This window comes from Ceratocystis lukuohia, assembly GCF_044167205.1.
Source record: "Ceratocystis lukuohia strain C4212 chromosome Unknown Supercontig4_pilon, whole genome shotgun sequence".
NCBI classification, from domain to species: Eukaryota; Fungi; Ascomycota; class Sordariomycetes; order Microascales; family Ceratocystidaceae; genus Ceratocystis; species Ceratocystis lukuohia.
The window spans coordinates 2,255,176-2,279,067 of NW_027263523.1; the positions used below are offsets into that span (position 1 = coordinate 2,255,176).

The window sequence follows — 23,892 nt, forward strand, 5'->3', positions numbered from 1 at the left end:
GTTGGCTTATCCTCGGTTTTGTGTGTGGAGAGCCAGCGGGTATATTCTAATGTGACGACTTGAAGCTAAGTCACTGTTGGGGAATAGCAAGAGAGAGCTGCTGCGAATAATACGTAGCCAAAAATCGATGCCCGCAGTAGCCTTAGTAAGCAGCGGTGGCTTGATAGCATGGGATTCTGATCTTGACAGTCCATGATGGGGCTGTATGTAGACCTCTGTTGTGTTACACAAGACATTATTGAGCCGCAAGACTTTGAAAGTGTGAGAAGGGTTGTGTCTTGGGCCTTAGTTACACTTGACGCAGAATTTCGAGGCCTTCTTGGCGTTTGAAAGCCCAATGTCAGTTTCTATGTGCTTGGCCTTTCAAGATATATGTGTAGCTTGAGGTGGGATATGGCATGGCTAAGTTGAGCTTTGTTGGGGGAGGGGGGGCAGGACATGGAACTCGACGATTTCGAGTCAAAATGATGATATAGTACCGTTTAGTCTGTGACTAGAAAGTTCGGAAGGGTGCCATAAATCTCAAAATTATGTTCAATACTGATTTTCCAGAGTTTCGGGAGTCTAGCTGAGCCCTAAAGGCTGCTTAGATAAGCTTCAGAATCAAGACCTGCAACCAAGACCAGAACTGAGGCTTGAATGAGACTGGAATCAAACAAGTCTCATTAACCGCTGATAACCTAGTAGATCTTAGAAACATTTGAAAAATAAAAAACTCCAATACTGGGAATTTATGCCACAGCATTGTTGATTCAATATCGGGTTTGAGGTAGAGCTCACATGTGTGGAGATGTCACCTCATGCCCAAGTAGACCTTCTCGATGCGGAAACGCTATGAAACAGCGCATCAGAGAGAACCTACGTTATGTGCGCCCATGACCCTCGCAGCGGCACCACAGCTAAACCTTGTTCCACAGATGTGGGCTATATCACATAGCCATAGCGAGCTGAGTGCCATGTAATAGTCGCCGTCCACATACATACAAACACACCACTAGCGTCATATGCCATGCCCATGACATAGCTGCCACACGAGATTGGGTTCCCCATCTAGCAGATCATATCTTTGTCCGCCTGCATAATCTTCTTATTGCCCAATCCAACGGTGCCGTCTTGTTTCGACCCAAGACGCTATGCTATGTCTGGTGATGTCATGAGTTTCCCGACTATGACTTGCACGCTAATGCAGGGTTGTACTAGCCCTACCAGAATAACTACAACACATATGATTGGGCATCTCAGGGGACTCTTTAATTCTTTGGCCCGCGACCCGCAAGCCGGCTTACTCGCGCATGAGGGGCAGTTGCCGTGTAAGCAGAGAATAAAGAAAGGAGCCCAGTCGTCTAAATCGACCGACTCATGCGCTATGCAGGTTGCCTGAAATGGCGACGACTACTAGCTCTGGAGAAAATATGCTACAGGTGAAGCAATAGCAGCCATATCATCATTGTGCACTTGGGCACGAGAGAAATTTTCAGGGTGGGCTGGCAAAAGAGGGGACGGAGGCAGCTTGAGAATTTATGCATGCTGACTATATGGCACATACAGTGCAGTGCCTACCAAGGGTTGTCGGCCAGTTGTTGGAGTTTCACTGTTTGTTTTGCTTTGACAGCTGAGTCTAAATTCCAAGCCAAGGCTGGCCTGGCTGGCTGGCCCCCTCGTCCAGCGGGTGGCAATTGGAGGTGAATATGATCTGCTCCTAGTGATTTCATCATTCATGCCTTCCTTCTAGCATTAGCGTTGAATGGATTAGAATAGCCATCAATCACCCTAGTCGACTGGCGATTCAGGAGGAAGAGCGTGTGTAATAGGGCTTATTTGACTGGTGACGTCATTGGGTGGCAGACCCATTTAAATGGCAATTGCAATAACCCTTAGCGATAATCAACCTAAAAATAAGAATAACCCTTGACACAAGCGACTAACCTCAACAATGCAATCGTCTTTGCGCAAGGCTCGCATTTTGCGTTTTTGTGAAGCATGCACATTCTCGATGCAATCACGTGTGATGTTTATTTGATTGCTTGGGGAATGGGTTCTTTCTTCTTCTATCCTTCTATCGTACACACGACGACCCTGGTAGTTTCGCCACGTGATCGAAGCCCCCCGATGAAGGGGACTGGGAAACATATAAATAATGTACATATAAACGACGTATGTGCGTACATATGTGGACAGGAATGGGCTTTCTTGGTTGGTTGGCCAGCGTGATACATGCGCCTACGGTATAGTTTGACAATCACAAGACGATTTGAGATGAGAATCGGCAGAGGGCCTTTTTAGTTGTGGGGTACAAATTACTTGGTTGCGTTGCAGTCAACCAAGGCGAGATGGACAAACGACGAGAAGCAAGGCGGAATGGAATGGCTCTTGCAACAATGGGAATGAAGATGGAGGTTGCAAGAGGCAACGCCAAGGTCGGTATTGAGGAATCCGCCTGAGAAAGAAGGAGAGAAGGAGAGAAGGGGAGAAGGGGAGAGAGGGAGATAAGGGGTGGGTCAAAGCATAGGAAGACAAGGACGCATGGAAAAGACGTAAATGCATGCTATATAATAATAGGACAGACATTAACAGAGAATTGGCTGCCCTAAGTAGCACAAGGCCAGTGACAAACAAGACAAAAAGACACCAGTGGGTAATATTAAGCATACAACATCAAGCTGTTGTGGTCTTAGCAACATCCGATATCGCCTACGAAGAATAAGACGCTGCGGCAGGTAGAGTAAAAAATAAGCCTAAGAATAAGGTGGGAAACAAGGGTTGCCCAAGCACCATCATCTCTGTGACCATGGCTCCTTTCAAGTCTTTCAAGAAGCTTTGTGATAGGCTCAGGACAGCCCGATTGAAGCCAGATCTTTGGCGAGAGCCAAGGTAGGCTAGCACAGGAGGGATGTACAGAAAGAAAAGGGCGAGAGAGACAGTAAGAATGAAGACGACAGCATACGAATATCTTTGTGTGGCCTGCTATCGGTTGGTAGGATTGCGTTTGTGACTTTGCCACCAGAGGGACTTCTTTCTCCATCAAGGTTTGGATAGGCTTTGCCAGGGTCTCAAGTGTGTATGTGTGTGCGTGTGTGTGTGTAGCAGAAATTCTCTTCATCATACACACACACACACACACACACACACACCACGCCTGAGAAAAAAAAAAGCAAAATAAAAGCATGCAGGAGGGTAGGCAAACGCGAGCAGGGAAGTGTTGGGCTGAGCTGAGGTGCCGTGGATTATTAGGCACTTGTTTGCTCGTAGTAATAAAGGGCAAAGCCGGGTTAGCTTCGCAGTCAGCCTGAGAGCCTGTGAGGAGCATGGCATTTGAACTGTGCGTAGACGGGGAACCAGAGCTGGGATGGCCTCAGCATGAGGTCATGGAGAGAAGACTAAGCGACGACCAGCCCTTCACTTCTGTATCCTTGTGTCCATCATTATGCTGAAGAAGCCCGATAAAGGGAAATAGAAGCGCGCTCTTGGCTGCTGTGGCCCACTAATGGAATCTTTCGGAACAGCCACAAGATTCGGGAAGCTTGTAAAGGGCAGCGGAACAAGAACCCAAGGGGCGAAAGGCTAGGGGGACAAACTACAGGGTTGCAGGGGAACTCGAGGGAGCGCTTAGAAGCTAGCTTGGGCGCTATAGTTGGGTTGGAGCATGGCTAGACAGAGGGTTCCCCGCTGTAAAAGCTTATCTACAGTGGGCTGGCAACTAGCACGGAGCTTGATCGTTTGGCGATTGTTGGACCTACTGGTAGTGGCTGTTTTAGCACGATTTTAGCAACTTCTTTAGCACGCTCTTGAGATTGCTTTGAGAGGCATTCCACATGTTTCGAGTCATCATGTGGCCAGGGAAGGGTTGAAAGAGAGTAAGACAGACATCAGTGCTTCTGACTTCCCTTGCGCTTCTCTAACAGTGTGGCTTGAAGAACGCGCAGCTAGGTCGAGTGAGACTGTGTCTTAATAGCGGGAGACTAGCGGGAGAGTAGACGAAAGGGCAGAGAATTCCAGAGACCCAGAAGATGGGGAGGAAAGGGTCTCATGAAGAGAGATGTTTGCCTGTTGAGTAAGAGTGTGGGCAAGTGTGCTCAGCTGCCCTTGTTTTCTGGAATGTCGGTGTCTCAGTTCCCGCAGAGGTTGAGGCTAAGCATGCTATCGTGATAGGGCAGCATGATTTTTCGTTTTGCTCTTGTTCTCTCCCCGCCTCGCTTAAACTTGTGAGCAGGGCGCTCACGGACTTCAAGTGAAGAAGGATTCTTGCAGGACGGACGGAGGAGGCAGGCAGGAGGAGGAGGAGGAGGGTGAGAGGAGATAGCGAAGAGAGAGCAAGAGAGAGAGTTGCAAGAGGGCATGAGGATTTGTTTGCTTTGCTCGAGTATGATGTATCGTCGTTGAAGAAGTCAGATGAGCGTCATCTGACGAGAGAGTGCGTCGTAGAGAAAAAACAGCAAGACCAGACCAGAAAGAAAATAATATAATTAGATAAAACACATTAAAAGCACTGGCAAAAAAAGACAGCCCAGCCCATGGATGGCCCCTCCCCCGCCTTCTCATAGCTTGTTTCAATACTCTCTATTTAGCATGGCTTCGTGTATCCAATATACAGCCAAGCAAGTCCTTAGCCACCGCGATAAAAGAGAGCCTGATTTAAGCGGCTTGCCGGGAATGCAGAAGAATGGGAGAGCTGAAGGACGAGGAAGAGAAGGGAAAACAAGAGAAGAGGAGAGAAAAGAAACGCCTGTGGTCAGCCAGTAGGACAAGAGGACACCAAGGCCAGAAAAAAAAAAGAGGCGAAGCGCTGGTGCTGCAGTAGTGCAGATAGACGAGGGGGAGGAAGCCAAGACAGCACAGCACATACACGCAAGAGAGAGAGAGAGAGAGAGAAAGACGAGAGATATCAAGACGGTGGTTTGTGGTTTGTGTAGATTGTGCCATAAGAGTGTGTGCTGTGAGGGAGTGTGAAGAGAAAGGAGAAGAGTGGTACAGGCAGGCAGGCTGACTGTCTAACAACGAGACGTTGACCTTGTTTCTTTCTTTCTTTCTTTTTTTGCCATCTCGTTCCTTTGGAAGGGAGACGACTACCAACAAGCTTGATAGAATAAAAAAAAAGAACCCTTTTTCCTAAAAAAAAAAAAAAAAAAGCTTCTGCATGACCTCCGAGGAAAAAAAAAAGCCTGAAGGAAGCCCGAGACACACCAGCGGAATGTACAAAGGGTGCCAAGCCTCAAGTCAGAAGGACCAAGGAAGCAGCAAGACGCAAAGACGCTTCGTGGTGATATAAGACGTGCGGCATGTCCAGTCTCCTGTGATTGCACGGATGAACTATTCGTCCCCGACTTTCTGTTTCCCACAACACAACCACCTTTATCCTGACCGGCCCTCCTCCGCTACTTCATTACCGCTACTGCTGCTGCTACTGCTACCACCCAATTCTTGCGCATTATTGGCTCTATCCCACCGCTTCTACCTCTTCTCTCTTCCTTGTTTTCTCCTTATTCTCGCTTTTCTCTCCAACAATCTTGGCCTGCTCAACAAAAAAAGAACTTTCGCCTGGGCTTTTCGTACACAAAAACCACGATAACCTGCCCGCCACCTGGCCCTGTCCTCTTTCCACCCCCCCCTTCCTTCATAGTTGTATTTTTTTTTTCTCTCATCGAGGCCCGGTCAGCCCTTTCCTCTTTGCTTTGCTTCAATCCGTAGACAATCCATAGCCAAGCCTCCATTTGCTCTGGTAGCCGAGCCGGACCCAAGGCCTGCTTGATATTCTCCCTCTTTGTCTTGCTGTCTCTCCCTCCTTCACCCTCACAGCCAAAGCAAAAGGATAAAACCTAAAAGCCGCCCGACGAACGGCCATACATGAGAACAGCTTTGTTCATTGTCTTCCCCTCTAGCCGTGTCTTGTTCTCCTTTCTCTGCCAAGCCCCTCTCACGCTCTCATCTCTCATGCTTGCTTCCTAAGGCAAGTTCGCTCCGCCACACACCCAGCTTGTCTCCAGTGTCAGCTGTGTTCTTCCATTCCCGTCTGTCTGGCACAATTGTCTGCTTGCTGTCGCCCAGTTTCTGCGTACTGCGACCGACACGCCTGCTTCACTTGGCTACATATTCTTCCCTCGCGCTCCACATCCCACGTCCCTCTTGCACAATCTATTGCCCCCCTCCTTCGATTTAATCATGGACCACTACGCCCGTGCCCGCGCCACCGGCTCTCCGGCATCTACACTGTCCAGTTCTCCCTCACCATCTCCACATCCCCGCTCCGCAAGCCCCACTGTACTCACCAACATGCGCCGTTTCCACTCTCGCCCGTCGTCCAGCTCTTCTCTCAGCAGCGTGTCTTCGAATACGAGCTACAAGTCTGCCCCGGCCCAGCCCGAGCTATCTCTCGATTCCGACTCCTCTAGCGGGACATACACGGCACGCCCGAGACGCAGCGGGTCTCTCCTCGCCTCTCCCTTTGCCCCGCCGCCGCATCCCGCCTCTTCTTCGGCGCCGACCCTGGCCAATAGTGCAATGGTTTCAGACGACGATTCAGACGACGAGGAATACATTCGTTTTCCTAACGGTGCCTTTACCGACCCGCTGCCACCAACAGACTACTACTACGACTCCCAACCTCACCACCGCGCTGCAGCAGCCAGCACCTCGTCTCCTTCTCCCTCGCCAGGCCTCAGCCGGTCATGTTCTCTCAGTTCGGCTGGCTCGCCGGGCCGGGCTAGCAGAGCGTCCCGTCTGCACATGTGGCATGAGAATAGTGCCGCCGAGGAGCCTGAAGCCGACAGTGCCGCCCTGCCGCTGCCTGTGCAAGCGGCAGGGACATTCAGCGGACCTGGCGGCGGCAAGACACGAGACCGGAGATACTCGGCCGGTAGCAAGTTCACAACACGATCTAGTGAGGCTCAAAAGTACTACTATGGCAGCGGCTTTGCGTCGTCCATTACATCGGCATCAGAATATCTGAGCCATTACGTTTCTACAGAGGCCAAGAAGGGTAGCAAGTCGCCGAAACGGGTGCGTTTTAGCCTCCCGGCCTGAGGCGCTTTCGCTTTCCAAGTTGTCTTGTTCTCTTCCTCCCATTTTCTTCATGATTTGCCCTTCTGTTTTCTTCCCTTTTATACCTTGTTATGCTTGTTACGCCGCTACGTTTTCATTTATTTGCATAATTTTTCTTCATGTCATCTTTCCCGTTATTCGCTCAGCCTTTGTTTTTTTTCTGTTTTTTGCCTTCTTTTTCTTTTTTTTTTCACTGCATTTCTAGCATTTTTACTGGCGGCTCCTGTTTTTTTTTTTTTTTTTCTCTTTTCTCCTTTGCTTTCTGGCCTGATATCACGTTGCGTTCTTTTTTTTCTTTCGTTTCTGTACAGCCTCTGATTCTTTCGTACTGGTGACTTCCAATATACCACTTTGCTCATCCACCACAAACATCTCTGGGATTCCCCTTTGTAAACTCGTGTAGCCGTGATCATGTAAATAAATTGAAGAAATATGTCCCAGTAGTTAAATGACGACATCTCGTGGTATCAACAGAAGAAAACAACAAAAAAAGCTCTGTGCAAGCAAACAAACAGCAACAAAAGAGGGATATCATCTTGTCAAGCCCGCAAACCCGCCTCCCCATGAATAGCAAAAAAAAAAAAAGCAACAGCCTTTGTGTCCCTGTGTCCCTAATCTCTCCACCCACCCCTTCTTGTGCTTGTCCTCCCCCCCCCCTCTTACTCCTCAGCCACTGTCGGCATGTAGTGAAAAACTTTCCTTAGGCGTCTGCCTACAACCTGTTTCGGACCCTCAGCAACAACTGACGGCCCCGGGCTGATGGTTGCAGTAATAACTGAACCCTTCATGTCATGCCCTGGCTGCCCCCAATCTCCCCTTTCTCTGTCTCCATCGCCCTCATCCTTTGCGTTATTCGTGACATGTCCCTGCACCCGCGCACCGCTTTTGTCGTGCTTTATCTAAAATAGCTCGACCTCCTGGTGTAGATTGCGTAGCACCCATTGGGCCTCGACCCCATTCTTGCATTGGAAGCACCACTTGGTAATGTTGCCAGCAGCATTGCCATTCTGTGGAATGTTGCCCACAACACCCTTCTCGTCCTTGACTTCCTCCCAGATGCCGCACACCACTCCGCGGTTGCCCATAGGCGTGAAACACCCCGAGCCTAGGACCGCATCTATGATGATGGCTGGCTTCTCACCGCTATTCTTCTTGGGGATTGTTGATACAGTCACTCGCTTTTCTAGTCCGTGGTATCGGCGTAAGCTCATGTGTTTGCCTGGGGGCGGTCGACTGATTGTCAACATGCAGTTGCCCCAGTCCTCCCATTTGCTCTGTGTTATGAGCAGATGGAGGCGAATGCGGATGGCATCGCTGTCCAGCGTCATTTTCTTAGATGTGCTCTGGGATGCCATACTGAGACTAGGGGCTCGTAGCCCTGGCCCACCCCTGCTCGAGTCGGCCGAGTACAGGCTCGCCGGCCCACCATCGACATGGTGATTCACTGAGGACTTGGCAAGGTTGAATGACAAATTGCCCCCCGTCAATCGTCGCAAGAACGACGATGCAGCCGACGCATTGCTAGATGGGGTCGTGCTTGCGCCATCTTGGGATTGGCTCATGGCTTGTGATTGCGTCGGCGCCCGGGTTGAAGCACGATAGGAATTGCGGCGGCCGAACCAGCCCTTGTTGGCTGTCTCATGGCTGTTGTTTGCCCCGTCGTCGCCGGCCCCGGTACTCATGGGATACGCGTTCTGGCCAAACGACTTGATGCGGAGCTCATCTTGCTTTCGAGTATACCGCTCATTCTGTAGACGTGCATTGTGTACGGCTGCATACAAATCGTAGCATTCTGCCGTGTTTTGGCAGCGGAAGCGGAAGTTGGCGCCGTGACGTGCAAAAATCGAACCAGTGTCCAAGGTCTCAGCACGTATTTCGAGATCGATAAACGTGCTCTGGCGTAGCAAAATTAGCGGTGTCAAGTCAAGCGCCACGAGGGGTTCGGCAACCTTAATGTCCTCAACCCCCATGTGGTGCACTTCAAGACAACCTGCATGTACAACGACCCAGCAGTTCTCAGCCTTGAGATCTTTCCATATGGCCTTCTTATCAGACCATTGGGAAACCTTGGAAATGAACTTATGGTCCTGAATCTCCGCAACCTGCTCAGCTTCCTCTTCCTCACCCTTGTGGTACTCATCACGAGACCCAACTTGGGATGCACTGTGCGACGGGGTGATTGTATCGTACGTCATGACCGAAGCTGTGGCGGCCCTGAACTCACGCTGCCGCTCTTCGTCTCTGATGCTGATTCCAAGTTCGGTCTCGGGCATATCAATGCTGTCGATTTCATCGCCGGAAGACTCTGACTCGGTATAACTTTCATCCTCACTGCCCGTGCGGGATCCTGATCCGCTGTGGATGCTCTCGTCATCTTCCGGGTCAGAGTACATCTTTTCTGATTCATTATCAGCAGAACCAGATGTCTCAGAAGAGACTTCCGATGGAAGATACTCGTGCTTGAGAGGCGATGAGCCCCGTCGCTCAACTCCGCGCCGCAGAGGCTCAGGTGGAGCTAAGACGGGCGTCGAAGATTTACTAAGAGTGCGATGGACAGGCGGAGCAGGTGGCTTGTCATCAGATGGCTCGTTTTTAACGGTAACATCTGACCCAGAGCTGTGTGCTTCAGGTTCTGGCGAAGATGAAGAGTTGCGGGGCTTTTGTTCGTCAGACTGAGAGGTCTCGTGCTTTCCAACTTCCGAAGTGTTTGGGCTGCGACCCCGTCTGCTTTTGACCTTGACTATAATATCCTTGCTCGGAGTTGATATCTCCGAGACACTAGAGATTTCGGTCGAGGCCTCCATGATAGTAGACAATTGAGGAGGCGCTATCGGGGGAGCCACGGAGATTGACCCGGGCACGACACGTCTGCGATTGAAAGCTGGGATTGGACTGGGGTTGAAAATGGATATCCAGTCCTCTACTTGTAGCTCATCTTCCGTTCTCAAATGCAACAGCTCATACCATTCCTGACCCTCCCCGGGGAGCGGGTAGGCAATAGGCCCTCGGATCATGACCATGATGCCGAATTCGTCTTGTCTGGCTGAAACATAATCCATGGTGATAGGTGCAAACAATAGCCACGTTTCTTTCTCGCCGTCAGTCTTTCGGATGAGCAAATCGCCGGGGTCACCATAGACCTGTGGTCTATCACGGTGAACGAGTTCGGCTTGGCACTCCAATCTTTGACCATTAGAGTGCCAGAGAGTCAACGAAAAGACGTCCTTGGCATTCACCTGGCGGAGTGGATCTATGGTAACGCTTTCCATTTTTTCCATGGTCTGCAGATTCAGACACTGAGAAGTGTCTGTCTCAACAGCATCCTTGTCTGTGATGCGGGCAATCTCCTCATTGTATCTCCGGCGCGCCTTATCCTGAAGCTGGTTATAACTCTCTAGCAGCGCTGTTGTTGTGGCTGACGGCAGTGCCTTGGTTACCCCCTGTAGTGAAGTTAGTATACGGCTAGATATTCTTAGAAAGTGCATCTTTTCTCACCTTGAGAAATTTGACCATCCGCTTGATGCGTTGCAAAGGACGTTTGAGGAAATGCGCGACGTCAAGCCTTGCGCCATCGGCATCCACAAGATCACCCTCATCATTTCGCGGCATGGCATCTAGGAGAGAGTCAGTGTCGTCAAGAGTATTAATCAAGGGGGCCAAATTAACGACGATGTCGTGAAATCCTAGGCGCCACGCATCAAGATACGAGTCATAAATGGGGTGCACCCGCTCTAGCCAGGCAAAGAGCTGATAGATGTCCATTAGAGGGGCCTTTTTGTGCGAATTCCGCATCTTTTCCAAGCAGATTCCCATATCAACTACAGACTTGGAAAATATGTCACCCTTAACAGAGGGGTCACCAAACAGCGGTGCTTTACCATCCCAGTGAAGGACCTCCTTGAGCAAAACCGGTACAACACCATCTACCAAAGACTTGAGCTCCCGAGCATAGGACGTTTCCTCGTCGGCAAAATCTCGCAGTAAAGCAGCGATAGGGCCTTGTACGGGCCCAGAAGCTCGCTTTTCCCTGATGGTGTTTTGTGACCCAGTTCGTCGCGAAGTGCGAGACTGGGTACCCGTTAGAGTGGAAACCATGTCTTCTTCCTCTGGCATGGATAATACCGAGACAAGGTCGGAGTGCTTAGTAAGCTTACGCTTGAGCCCGCTGCTGCTATTGGTCCGGTGGCTGTAATGACTGCCGTTTTTATGAGTTGAACGGCGGGCTGAAGAAGCCTTGCTAGCTCCGCGCTTCTGGCTACCTGTCTCGGAAGCAAAGCTATGATTGCGGTCGATAGTATCAGGGCCAGAAACAAAACTAGGGTTCCGGTTTAATGTGTTCCGGTCAGACAAAAAGCTGGAATTTTCGTCAAAGCTGCAGGCGCCAGATATGTTGCTAGGATTGCGGTTGGAAGGCCTTGCCACTGACAGAACACTGGGCTTTCGATTCACAGTGTCACTGCTAGATATATAGCTAGGCTGGCGGCGAACCCCAGCTTCCCTTTCGGACTTAGACTGCTCGTTACCAACACTAGTGGCCTGAGTCAGGTTTGTTTGGGCAGGAGTAGCATTAGAAAGATCAGTGGTATGGCTCGAGTCGGGGTCGTGGTGTACCGCTTCATCTGAAGTAACGACCGAGGAAAGATTATCATTTGTGGGCGGTGCCCGCCGCCGTAATGGTGCAGGTGTCATGTCAGAATCGGTAATGATGCTATCGGCATATCTAGTCTCGTAGGGAATCCTAGAGTCATACGAGAAATCCGACTCGGTAGGGCTTGTATGAGGCCGTAGTTGACTTTCCCATTCATCATCAATTGATTCATCGTGGGCAGTAACCTCAACCTCATAGGCACGATCTTCCTGGCTTTGATACGTGGCTGGGGGCAGGTTGTGGCCAACGGACTCGCCGCGGAAAGCATCACGAAGTGCATCTTTGAGAGGCTTTCTCGAGGTGGGGCTCTTTGAAGCAATTTTAGGCCGGCCAAGGCCAGTAGGTTTTCGTTGAAGACCGCCAGCAGGTTTCTTCTCTTTTTCAGCGGGTGAGCGAGAGTCGGCAGGGGTGATCTTGGAAACTTTGGGGGCTGCATCAGGGGAAGTCGGAGTCGCAATGGTGTCTTTTGGTGGCGTCTGTTTCTTGGGGGTTTTTTCCTGTTCCCTTTCCTTCTCTTTTCTTGCCGTTTCCATCTCTCTTCTCTTGTCCTTCTCTTTGTTGTCATCTCCCTTCTTGAAGGCCATAGGGGCCTCAGCCTTGAAATCGGCTATTGGGTTTTCAGCATCGTCGTCATGTTCATGCTTTCCAGGGCGATATTCCACAGACGATTTTCGAATTTGAGACTCTTGGGCCCATTCCTTTTCAATCGCCTTTTTAATAGGCACTTTCGCGGTCTCATTTTCAATTTTGGGCTCGACAGTACCGCTGAGCCAGTTCTCAATACGCACGGGGGCCGATTGTTTTGCAGGAATAGCCTTAGCAGGCTCATGGACTTCTTGCAAAATCTTTTTTCCTTCACTCATTATCTTCTTGAAGACATTGGGAACATCTCGGAACATGGGAGGCCGCGCTGGCGAAGGTTGAGATTGGCGGTTCCGCGGCTTGTGGGCTTCCTCAGAGAGCGGAAGTTCAAGTACACTGAAGGCAGAGTTTCCCACTGGGATTTCGCTAAGACCATCGTCAGATTCACTAACACTTGAGCCTGTGGAAAAAGAGCAGGTGCGGACAGATCGGATAGCTGGCGGCCCCAGTGACCTCGTTCTACGACGGCCAGATCTAGACTTGGCAGGCTTCCCGGAGACCTTTCCATTAGTCCTGTTCGTTTTTTGCGGTTTTTCACGGACTGGGAGTTTCGCAGTGCCAGAGGCTGGGCTTTTCGAATTGAGAGGCTTAGACTTTGAGATTTTTCTTGCGTTATTTCGGGATTGGTCGTTGTAGTTGCGATCAATAATGGACGTCCCAAGCATGGAAGAAAGCGCGTCCTCGGCCTCCTGAAGAGACGTTATCTGATCGTCATTATCAAGGGGGTCGAGGACAGGGCATACACGGATTCCATCATCGTCTAGTTCCGAGCCCCGGACTCTAATTCCGTCGTCATCAATAGCCGAAGGCCGTACACGAACACTACCACCAGGCTCTGAAGCCGCCACCCGTATACCATCGCCGCCGATGGGTTCAGAGGGTGTTACTCTAATTCCATCATCTCCAAAGGGCTCTGATGGGATAACCCTAATTCCATCGTTGGGCTCTGAGTGAGGAGTGCTGATTACGTCATCGTGAATTTCGGAACCACGGACACGAATCCCATCATCATCTGGGACAGACACTGCAGATGGGGCTGGAGTTTTCTTGAGACTCATACGCAGGGGTTTCACATGGACGGATTCATCGTCAAACATTAATGGCCGTGACGGAGTCGACCTGGCATCATTATCGTGATGGTCGTCTTGATTGTCACTTGATGTGGATTCTGATGCTGATTCTGACCCCGACTCTGACTCTGTGCCATCATGGGACGCCGCATTTTTGTTTATTGCGTTGGGCATCGACTGTGAATGTTTGTGATTTCGATACACTGAACGTGACTTTGGGGACATTGGAGGGCTCGTTGGTGAGGCATCTGGAATTTCAACCCTGTTGACCCAATCACGAACCTTGGAAACAGCCGGTGGATTCATGGTTTTATGTGTGAAATCCTTGGGAATACGCTGTGTAGTATTAGGCGACTTTCGACGATGGGAAGGCTTCTTTTTGAGCTTGATTTTCATCCAGTGGTCGTCGCTTACAACGCGCTTCTTGGGCGGCTGGTTGATTTTGGACGGCAAGCTTCGTGAACCATGGTTGAGATCCGGGGGTTGGCTTCCCCGTTTCGCCTTTGGCGTAATGGCGCGTTTGGGGGTTATTGGGCTCTTTTGAGCAGAGGGTCGTCTTGATGTTGATGTGCGCTTTTGCGGTTGAGATCTAATGCGGATACGGTCTTCTTCGGTCACGCTATGGTCGTCGGATTCAAAAGCCACATCGCCAGGCTCCGAGGGAGGAATTTGAGGGTCGCCGGCCGCCATGGCAGCCGCATTGCTCTTCTGCCATTTCCTGACTCGATCGCGCACTCCGCCTGGCGGTTGAACTTTACGCACGGCCTCGGCGCGCATTTCTTGCCTCAATTCTGCTTTGATAGCATCCATACTTTCACGGCGGGCCTTGAGAGCTGCCCGCCGTGCTGGACTGGGTCTTCCGAGAAAAAAATCGGTTAACAGGCTGGGTGGCAAGGTGTCGATTCGTCGTACGGGAGGCCGGCCACGGGTGCCACCAGCAGCAGCCGGAGCACTCTTGGGGGTGACATTGGTCTTTGCGGGGACTTTCTTGGGAGTAGCCGGGTCGTGGGGTTTTTCGGTACTGGTATTTGGGGTTGAAGACTCCATGGTCACGAAGCGGACTCTGTTGGAGTGGGAAAGGTGGTTAGTTTGGCTTTGAGCGGGCTGGCGGTGCAACGAATGGGGAAGCTCCATCTTTAGAGACTAGGGGCTACAATAGGGAGACTTTGAAGAAGAAAATCGAAGTGCATTAATAACCTGGCCTTTTAGATCTTGCATGCCTCAGCAGTGCAGCTCAAGACGAGGAAGAAGAGAGATCTACTCTAGCCTGGGTGAATTCCACCAAAGGGCGTTTGCTGTTCTGCCTACTCTACCACCAGACAAGCTGGAGTCACAGCAGCATTGGTAGGGTATCACGGCACGGCTAGAATTGCACCTCAAGGGCCAACCAAGAAGCGCCTTGCAGCAGCCACGGCGCATGTCCAGGGCACTCCAGTGTATTTGTTGGATTGTTGTGAATGAGTGTCACGACTTACCATAAAATCTCAAGCTTGCATCCTTGTGTCTTCAGAACGGGTGCAGCACAGTCCGTCCTAGGATGGACGCGGCCGTATACGAGATAAGACTACCAGTCAAATGCCCCCCTTCTGTGATAGAGTTCTAGTGGTGCTAGTACAATGAAGTGTGACAAGTTCAAGACTCTGTCAGTTTCGCAGAAACACGACAAAAAAGCAGGAATTGAAGACTGGCGACGCAGAAAGACGAGGGCTTTGAGCAGCTCCACCGAAACGCACAAAGTTGAAATTCCGAGGCACGAAAAGGCAGGTATCGATGCTAGTTTGGAAGGAGGCGTGGGGTGCAGAAGGGAAACTGCCCTGTGTTCGGTGTTGTCAAACTAGGTAAGAGGGGAGGGACGAACGAAAGGAGAAAGCGCCGGAAAGATTGGGGGGGGGGAGGAGGGGATAAGTCTGGGACGAGAGATGTGTGTCGCGGAACTGCTTTCTGTAAATTAGACGAAAAAGACTTTGGGTTGGGCTGGGTAGGATAGCTCGGAATGCGCGCGTGGTTGTGTAGAGTTGTATTTTTGGGGTGTGCCTGTGCTTGTACGTATGTAAGATAATGGGTATGCTTGATGTGATTTGATGTGGTGTCGCTGTTTTAGCTGATGTTGTCGGTAGGGACTGCAACTGTAGTAACCAGGGAAGGTTTGTGGGCAAGTGAGCGTGTGTGTGTCTGTGTCTGTGTGCGTATGCGTATTGTTTTGCAGATGGCCGATTGGCCCAAACAACAAACAGGAGTAAGAAGAGAGAAGGAAGGAGCGAATAAGTTGGACTAAGCAACTGCCAGACGAGAAAGCGAAATGCCTACAAAACCCGGACGAAATAGAAAAAATAAAAATAAAAATAAAAGGACTGAAAAGGAGTCGGCGCAAGGCTTCCGCTGGAGCCATCTAGGATAAATGTCGTTGTGCAGTCCTGCGCTTTCGCAGTTTCGCCCCGTCCTTGTTTGTGCAGCTGTCTTATGCAGAGCTTTTACCGCCTTCAGCCTCCTGCGTTGCGCAGTAAGTCGCAGTAGGAAGAAAAGGAAGATTTATGCTGAGCCTGTAGTGTTAGTTGTGGGTTGAAGTTGGCCTCGCTTGTATGCTCCGATGCAGTGTAGGGGGACAACAGTGACAAGCAATGTATCAGAGATTAGGCTCATATCACACAATGCTTGCTGATCTGGTAGAGTAGGTGGCAAGCATTGCTGCTGGCCAGACAAGCTACCAAAAATAATCAACAGTCTTGCCCTTGTTTCAGCAAATAGATACAGAAAAGAAGCTTGCCAATCCCTGTATGTCTTTCTTGACGACTCAGCCGAATCTCATAGTCTCACAAGTCTTATTTCCTCTATTTACTTTTTCCCCTCCCTTAAACTGAAGTTAAGAAAGTAAACAATACAGCTTCATGCTTAATTAGTTAGGCCGTGCTCTAGTGGCCAATCAAAAGTCTGAAATCCCCGGCTTACAAGGGCTTCCTTGCAATAGGCCGTTGCTATGGGGCCTTAACAGCTAGAGACCAAGTTTGGCCACAAATCTGTTAGGGCTAGGCTCCCCTAAGGCCCTAAGGGGCAACGGGATTTAACGTCTCAACGACTTTGTTTACTACAAGAAGCCGAGCCAGCAAGTCCTCCCCTCTCTAGTTTACTCGGGCGTCCCTTCTCTCCTCACCCCACGCTCCCAGTCTAGCAAACTTCCTTCTTACCACATCATTCTTTTCTTCTCTTCCTTGTGGAACACAAAATACCAGCCAGAATGAAGGGGTCTCTCATCGCCACATCCTACGGCACATCTTCCTCCAATAGCCCAGCGCTAAATATGTAGAGGCCGACGAGACGCATCGCTCTCAGCAACACCATGCTGTGTTGGCCGTAAAACTACAGGGCGGGCTGTGAATATAACCAGACCGACTACTTGACCCAGCACGACCACCGAGCGCGCTAATATACATGTACAAGTCCTGATAGGGCCAAGACTTGTCATATTCTTGAATACCCTTCAAAGATGAACCCCCCCCCCTCACAGGTCAAAGCCCAGCCACCTCTAATATGGGTTCCTCTGGTCAAGACTGCAACGGTAGTATTAACTCAGTGCTATAAACAGGCTCTCATCATAACAACACAGTCCGTCTCCAAACTTCCCCGGGAAAACGTAAGCTGATGGGCGTCAAGCCACAGGCCAATCATTAGGGTCGGCCGGGGCATGTAAGGCGCATAACCAGACCACACTCCCTTTAGTTGACATCATTATCATGGTTAGCGAAGTCGCTTAAGGCTTGCTGCTATTTGTGATGGGACACTGTGCTACCAACCCTATTTTTCCCAACTTTGCTAAGGGTAGACGGATAGAACTTTGAGAAATGCCAGCATTAAGCTACTTTTACACAAGCATGCAACTCACACGGATAGAACAGATCGATCAATGCCATCGGCAGCGGAGTAGTCAACAAGAATGAAATCTCTAAAACAACCAGACACCACAAGAATAAGTAGGGTAATACCACTGTGCATTCGGATAGGCCAGCTTCAAAAAAGACGAAATGCCCGGTCAGCATGCAAGCGCAAGAAGTAAGACTATTGTGCAACCTGGTCAGGAAACGCAATCCTTCATTAGACACCTGGCCGGCCTATCGAGAGATGGAGCCAGGTCTTGACTACCAGCATATTATTACTGAGGAAAATGTCTCTGATAGTAATCAGTATTGCAGTCATGCTCGCAGATACACTGGGCTTTTGAAACGCCACGTTCCTAAGGCTTGGAGGTCACCGACTGAGCTTGCCCTATGGTAAACCATGCGTCAAAATCTTGGAATGACCAAGTCAAGTGGCTAAATCTAGTGGTTCTAGCCGGCGTGCCTTTGCAAATATACCTGCCTACTCTCTGTAAAGATGATCTTGCTTAGCAGGCGGATGCCAACGGTAGTCAGTCATGAGAAAGGGATGGGAGGGGAGGAGAGCGACAATACCTGCCATCTAGAACAGGGGGATTAGATGAAATTGCGGTTCTTCTGTTGTTAAATGGGGATTGAGCATTTGCGACATATTGATGCGAAAACCCTAAGCTGAAGCGTTCGCATGCTAATGTGTGCGGCAGGCAAGAAAAGACGGGTTACTCTCATCTATCATCGCCACCAAGAGTCACGGCAGTTCCTGTTCCTCTTCGCAAGAGCGCAATAAACTCTCAAGGCAACAGGGCCGCTAGGAGGTGCAGACCTTGGACTCACCATAAGTCCCAGGGCTCGGCCATTTCTGGAGCGTTCATTACACCCACCCACGGAGGGACGGTATGGCAAGCCTGGAAAGACCAAACGTGCGATTACTTGCAGTCCTAGCTGTTTCTTCGAGTACAGAAAAGCCATGTACGTCATCCATATTATATCGGGGATAGACACCGTGGTCTTCCAAGACCCGTTGGAACAAGCGTAGAGATTATGGCCTGTATTACCCCTTGTAGAAAGACAGAAAGGAGATGAAATAAGGACAAGGGCCTTGGGCAGGTCAGGTCTCTAATCCCGAACAAGGATAATTTATGTTAAAGTTGGTATTTCTTATGGTGAAAGAAAGTTGGGGGCTAACTGTGTCCATCTAGAAGATACAAGACATGCCACCTAACCCTGCCCCTATATGTAAGCTCTGGTTTTAGTTGCAAAAGGACGCAGATGAAAGAGACGCACATGCTGCAAGAAGGGGACTGAGGTGGTCGAGTACTTCCCGCACTAGTCTTATGAGAGAAAGTGCGAGACTAGGGCTGGCTGTTCTGATTCGGAGGTGATTCCGTTTATTAAGGCAAAGCCTGGATCGATCTATCAGCATGCTAGAATCCACACAGACTCCCAAAAGACACTTGGTTACAAAGCCTACTCGTGGAAAGAGCCCACTGGGCGCTATACTAGATGTCTTCTGCTGCACTCTGGTACTGGACCTGTCGTTGTAAGGCGCAAGCGTTTGTCCGGGTAGAGGACTCATGTCTGGTCGTTTTCTGTGTTTAGTAATGGCAGCAATGAATCCTGATAAAGATGATGCTAGTAGCTTGTAATAGTAGAGTAGTACAAAGTAACGATGGCGGTAGAAGAATAGGATTGGAGAGGTTTCATGGTCGAAGTTTCATGGCCGAAGTTTCATCACTGGCAAGCCCTACATATTCTCAGGATAGAAAAGCCAGACTCGGCGGCTACATTACTGACAAAGCTCTTTATCGCTGTAAGCAATGAATGGAAGAGAAGGCGTTGAATAATGCTTGCCTACGGATAATAGTTTTTCCCTCGGCTTTTAACTACTCGTGAGCTATTTCCACGCTGCCTTTTCTTAATCCTTATTTCCATCAACACGTTCTGCCGCCCCTCTACAATGCTACAAACCAGCCGTTGACAGCAACTGATTTAAAAGGATAGTTAAATACAAGCGATGCGTTTATGACGGGCATGGAATAGAAAAGTAGTGGAGGTAGCAACTTGGTGCTTCGTTGTGGCTTACCTGCCAAGGCAGTCCTGTAGAAAGGTAGCATTTATCAATAGATAAACTTGATTTTAAGGCCTGGTACGCCCAATATTCGTATGACAAACTGCTTTTGTAGAGACTATCCTGGTTGATGATGATATCTAGCCATTGGCGCGACTGCAAGATATCATACCCATATGAATCAGAGATAGAGCGGTGGCCAAGAATGGTGACGAAGGTGGGATGATGCTTTGAAAACCTAGTAGCAACATACACACAGCGCAAGATTGTATAAGATTCTGCGTACTACGGGGCTTCGTCCTAAATATAGCTGCTCGGGGGCATGAGGGCTTTGTTTTCATGAAGAACCAGGCACTCAGCAGATATTAGGACGACGAGTAACGCAAGTATTTCTCTGCCCTGAATCCATTGAGCAGCTTGTAGTGTAGCCATTGTGGTCCCTATACTAGCTTCGTATGCTTCGGTATAGGCAGTCATAGCCTAAATCCGAAGTCAAAATAAAGTTGGTAAGCCCATCTCAAGGCTTGCCACCTTCGGAGTCCATGCTTTTGGCCTTTTGGACTCTCGCACTAGAGGGACGGTACATATAGTCCCCTTGATGGGCATTTATTCACTCAAAACGCAGCATCTGCCATTCTCTGGTAAATGCTGCTTAGGGTGGTTATTTGAAGGGCAAGAAGCAAGAAGATAGGCCAGAGCTGGACATAGCCATTTCTGCCAATTTGGACGTGCACCACCGGATTTTAGTCCAATCTACTCGGGGCGTTTTGGATGGTCTCGCTCTTTATCCAGGTTTTATGCCCTTCTCCCGCAACTGCTTTGGCATCTGCTCCATTGTCGTTGCTGCGGCGGCTGCGCGATGCTGTACAACACCGGACTCGTGTGGCAAAGATCAACCATCATCGTACATGGGTTATGGTGCTGGTGTTATTGTGCGCACCGTTTGTGAATATAGTAAGATTCTGTCACAGTCGGCGTAACTTTTTTGGCTTTCTGGGTGTTGGGCAATTGAGCTTGCTTGGGAGCCGTTTGGAAAAGTTAGATATAAAGTCTCCTCTTCGTCCATGGTAGGTTGATATCTGTTGTTCTCCAAACCAAGCTGCTCGCCTTTGTGTGTTGTTTTTTTACATACAACTCTTATCTTTCTTGCTTCTATTTTAGCCAATATTCTGCTCTACTGTCCTGGGTCGCCTCGCGCCGCTGAATTTCTTTCAATTTTACGCTGCCTTGATTTCCTGCTTTGAGATACTAAAGCTATACTTCATCATGAAATTCTGGGCCGTGCTCACCCTATTCGCTTCTGCGCGAGGCGCTGTGGTAGCAACAGATAGCCCTGCGTCTGTGATTGGGCGGGCCAATCCGTACGTGGCGCCGTTCCAGACCACCGTCCATCCTTTCGGCTCTCCGCCTGCCAACATATGTGCCTACGAGTCAGGCCCTCAGAAGGCCGAAAATGCAATTGTCCTCATTGCAGGCCGTGGCGGCGGGCCTCACACTATGAGTGTTGCCAATGAGATATCCAAAGCGTTGCTCAGTGCTCCGGAACTGGGTTATTCGCTCTTCGAAGTTCGTATGCGAAGCTCGTTGGGCACTTACGGCAGCTTTGGAACTGCAGAGGATATTGAAGACATCAGTGCTCTCGTCGAATACCTTCGGAAGCTTGGCCGGGAGAAGATTGTTCTACTCGGCCACTCGACTGGCTGCCAGGTGAGCTCAACTATGGCTCTTTTGAATTAGGTGGATAAGTACTGACAAACCAAAAACAATAGGACATCATAAAGTACAGTATGCTAAAAGACAAAGTTCCTTCTGTTGATGGCTTCATTCTCCAGGGCCCTATTTCTGATCGTGAGGCTTTTGAGCATGTGCTCGTCAAACGCGACGAAATGGACAGTTATCACAAAGCATTGGAGTATGCAAAACTCACTGCACACGACGCTCAATACAGAGCTGGTGATGACATCCTCGGTTGGATGCCAAGATGGTTCATGCCTGAGGTTATTCGCAATACACCTTTCACCATCTCTCGCTTCCATTCTTTACTTAACGTAGGGTAAGTCGAACCTGCTAGTTTCTCCCCCATGACACGTAAGTGGCTAATAGAACATGTATTTCTAGTGGTGATGACGACCTTTTCTCGTCAGATCTGAGCTCTAAGGCTGTTTCTAAGGTATGGACGTCACTTGCCAAGCCGGCCATGGTGCTTCATAGCGGCAAGGATGAGCTTGTGCCTGATTTCGTCAATAAAGAGGAACTGATTTCAGAGTGGAAGGCTGCCGCCGGGTCAAAGGTCAGCGATCTCTCTGGTGTTATTCCGGACGCAGACCACGTTATCTCGGAATCTGGTCCTGCAGCTTGGTTCTGTGACCGCGTAGTGAAGTTCCTGCAAACGCTTTAAGAAATTGAGGCCGACCAGATTGGATTGAAGCAACAGAATCTCTCTCACTAGCCAAAGATTAGAAGGGAAAACGATATTGGTGGCTCTCCCCTTCGCTTCGAGTCAAACTATAGCTAGTTAAGCATGTACAACCAACCAATAGCGCTAACTTCGTGTAATAAATGGGTGACAAAGAACTGGCGTCATATGCAACTTGGCCCTCACTTGTCGTGACCTTTATATGTACCAGAATCAGGCTAGCAAGATAAACGCTGCTCTCTCAATTCATACAAGGTCGTTTTGAATCAATGACATCAGACTTTGCGATGACTTGGTCAGCATTTTGTTTAGCTTACTCAACACGAGGCCCCTCGGGACATGACTATCATAAAAGCCAAACATTTGAGTATAGACCGCACTGAGTGCTTCTTGGCCTTGGCAAATACGGCTCCCTAGAACAAGATAGCTGAGTTTGCGCCTGTATTCGAAAAAGATATCCGCTGTCGGAACAATCTACTGAATTCAGGTGTATCGCTGTTGAAGTCACTCGTGATGCTGTACGGCCGCACGTGGAACCGTGTTGGTATACAGATTGATCGAATTGGTGAAGGTTGTCTGTTGAGTTCTTCCATCATGGACAACTAAGCTGGAGTATTCAGGCTCGGGTTTACCCAGGGTTAATCCGGCCGAAGGCAGATTCCCCACAATACCGTTCATCCAATATTCATCCAATATTCATCCAACATTCATCCAACATTCATCCAACATTCATCCAACATTCATCCAACATTCATCCAACATTCATCCAACATTCATCCAACATTCATCCAGCATCCGCTGATTTATTCGACTTGCATAGCCAAAACGCCAAACACGACACAGTTACTATCTTTTGTATAGATTTCCCCTGCCCTCCACATGGCATATTTGCTAACAGAAATCAGCTGGCTTCCAATGCCAAGATTGATTATGCCCTACCATAGTCCTAGTATCCTCCGTCGGGGCTTCTAAAACACCGACTCCCTGCTCCCGCCTATGCTGAGTGCCTGTGTAGGGAGCCGAAATAAAGACCTGCATTCGCATTCAGATAACTCAACTCCAGTTTGTTTCCCCATTCTAAATCTGCCAGCATCACGCTTTAGCACCACTTGTCTAAATATCGCGATCTCCATGCTGCAAATCCCACTTGCTTAGCTCTAGGCGTAGCCTAAGTTCTAGGCCAAGACACGTGGGAACGAAGCGATTTGCATTGCCACAGCCGCGCATAGCACCGCGTCTAGAGAGCTGGTCAGGTCTGTCCAACGCTTAGTGTAGTGCGTTTAGAATCTGATATCCGCCGACTTTTTGACTTTATGGGCTAAAGTCAGCTGGCAAAATCACGGAAGTTCCATTCTCTCCTCGTAAGATGTTCCTCAGGTACAAAGCTTCCGCCATTGCTTGGTTGATGCTACCCAGTACGATGTTAGCGGCTCCGACTACTTCAAAGGCAAAAAGCGGGAGGCTTGTTGTAGAAATGCTTATATTCCATCGTCTCTGTCCTTCGTCAACCCTCGAGTACTTCAACTATGAGATATATATACTTGGGTTTACAGTTACCTGTCCGACGTGTCTGACATGTCTGTTTAGTCATGTTCTGACGAAGCTCGGCTAGTGTCGTATATAGATATTCCCGTCCATTTTATGCATGCATTTACTAGACTTGAGCCTACATCAAATGCACCCTTTGACGCTGTAGTTGCCCTTGTGTTCTCTTTCTCCCCTCCCCTTTTACTATAACCGCTTTGGCGTTTGTTGGCTTGTTACCGCAACGGCCTCGCAATAGCGTATAACACGGGACTTTTCCGCTTTGACAGCACAATGAACATGGCGGCCATACATTTGCCCTACGTTAGCGCTATTGCGTCTATATTTCTTGAAAATTTCAAGATCGTTTGTCATCATCGGTCCAACATTGTTCTTGTCGGGCCTGTTGAACAATCCGTTGGCTGACCTTTGTTTGGAAGCCTTTTAAATCTTCACATATATAAACATTGTCTTTCTGTAGCATCTGCAACTATTCCCCAGACTCCCAATCGAGACATTCTTGTTTGCAAGCCTTGCACTCAATTGTCTGTTTGCATCTTCGCTTATATCGTCCACGTGAATTGCCTCTATTGGACCTTCTTTGTTATCCTTACACGCCTAGT

General features: G+C 49.4%; 3 protein-coding genes across 3 annotated transcripts; 2 read left to right on the plus strand and 1 right to left on the minus strand.

Moving 5' to 3' along the window:
* Window positions 1–6,156: 6,156 nt before the first annotated feature.
* On the plus strand, window positions 6,157–7,017 carry HOO65_040542 (uncharacterized protein; the record flags this gene model as incomplete). Its single annotated transcript, XM_071000678.1, has 1 exon — window positions 6,157–7,017. The coding sequence occupies one exon, from the start codon at window positions 6,157–6,159 to the stop codon at window positions 7,015–7,017; it is 861 nt and encodes a 286-aa protein (XP_070859385.1).
* A 917-nt stretch (window positions 7,018–7,934) lies between these two features.
* On the minus strand, window positions 7,935–14,442 carry HOO65_040543 (uncharacterized protein; the record flags this gene model as incomplete). The annotated part of the gene is made up of 2 exons (XM_071002451.1): window positions 7,935–10,475; window positions 10,531–14,442. 2 exons carry the CDS (start codon window positions 14,440–14,442, stop codon window positions 7,935–7,937), a joined length of 6,453 nt encoding a protein of 2,150 aa, XP_070859386.1.
* Window positions 14,443–20,595: 6,153 nt separating this feature from the next.
* On the plus strand, window positions 20,596–21,727 carry HOO65_040544 (UPF0613 protein PB24D3.06c; the record flags this gene model as incomplete). The annotated part of the gene is made up of 3 exons (XM_071002900.1): window positions 20,596–21,036; window positions 21,099–21,382; window positions 21,448–21,727. 3 exons carry the CDS (start codon window positions 20,596–20,598, stop codon window positions 21,725–21,727), a joined length of 1,005 nt encoding a protein of 334 aa, XP_070859387.1.
* Window positions 21,728–23,892: the final 2,165 nt, after the last annotated feature.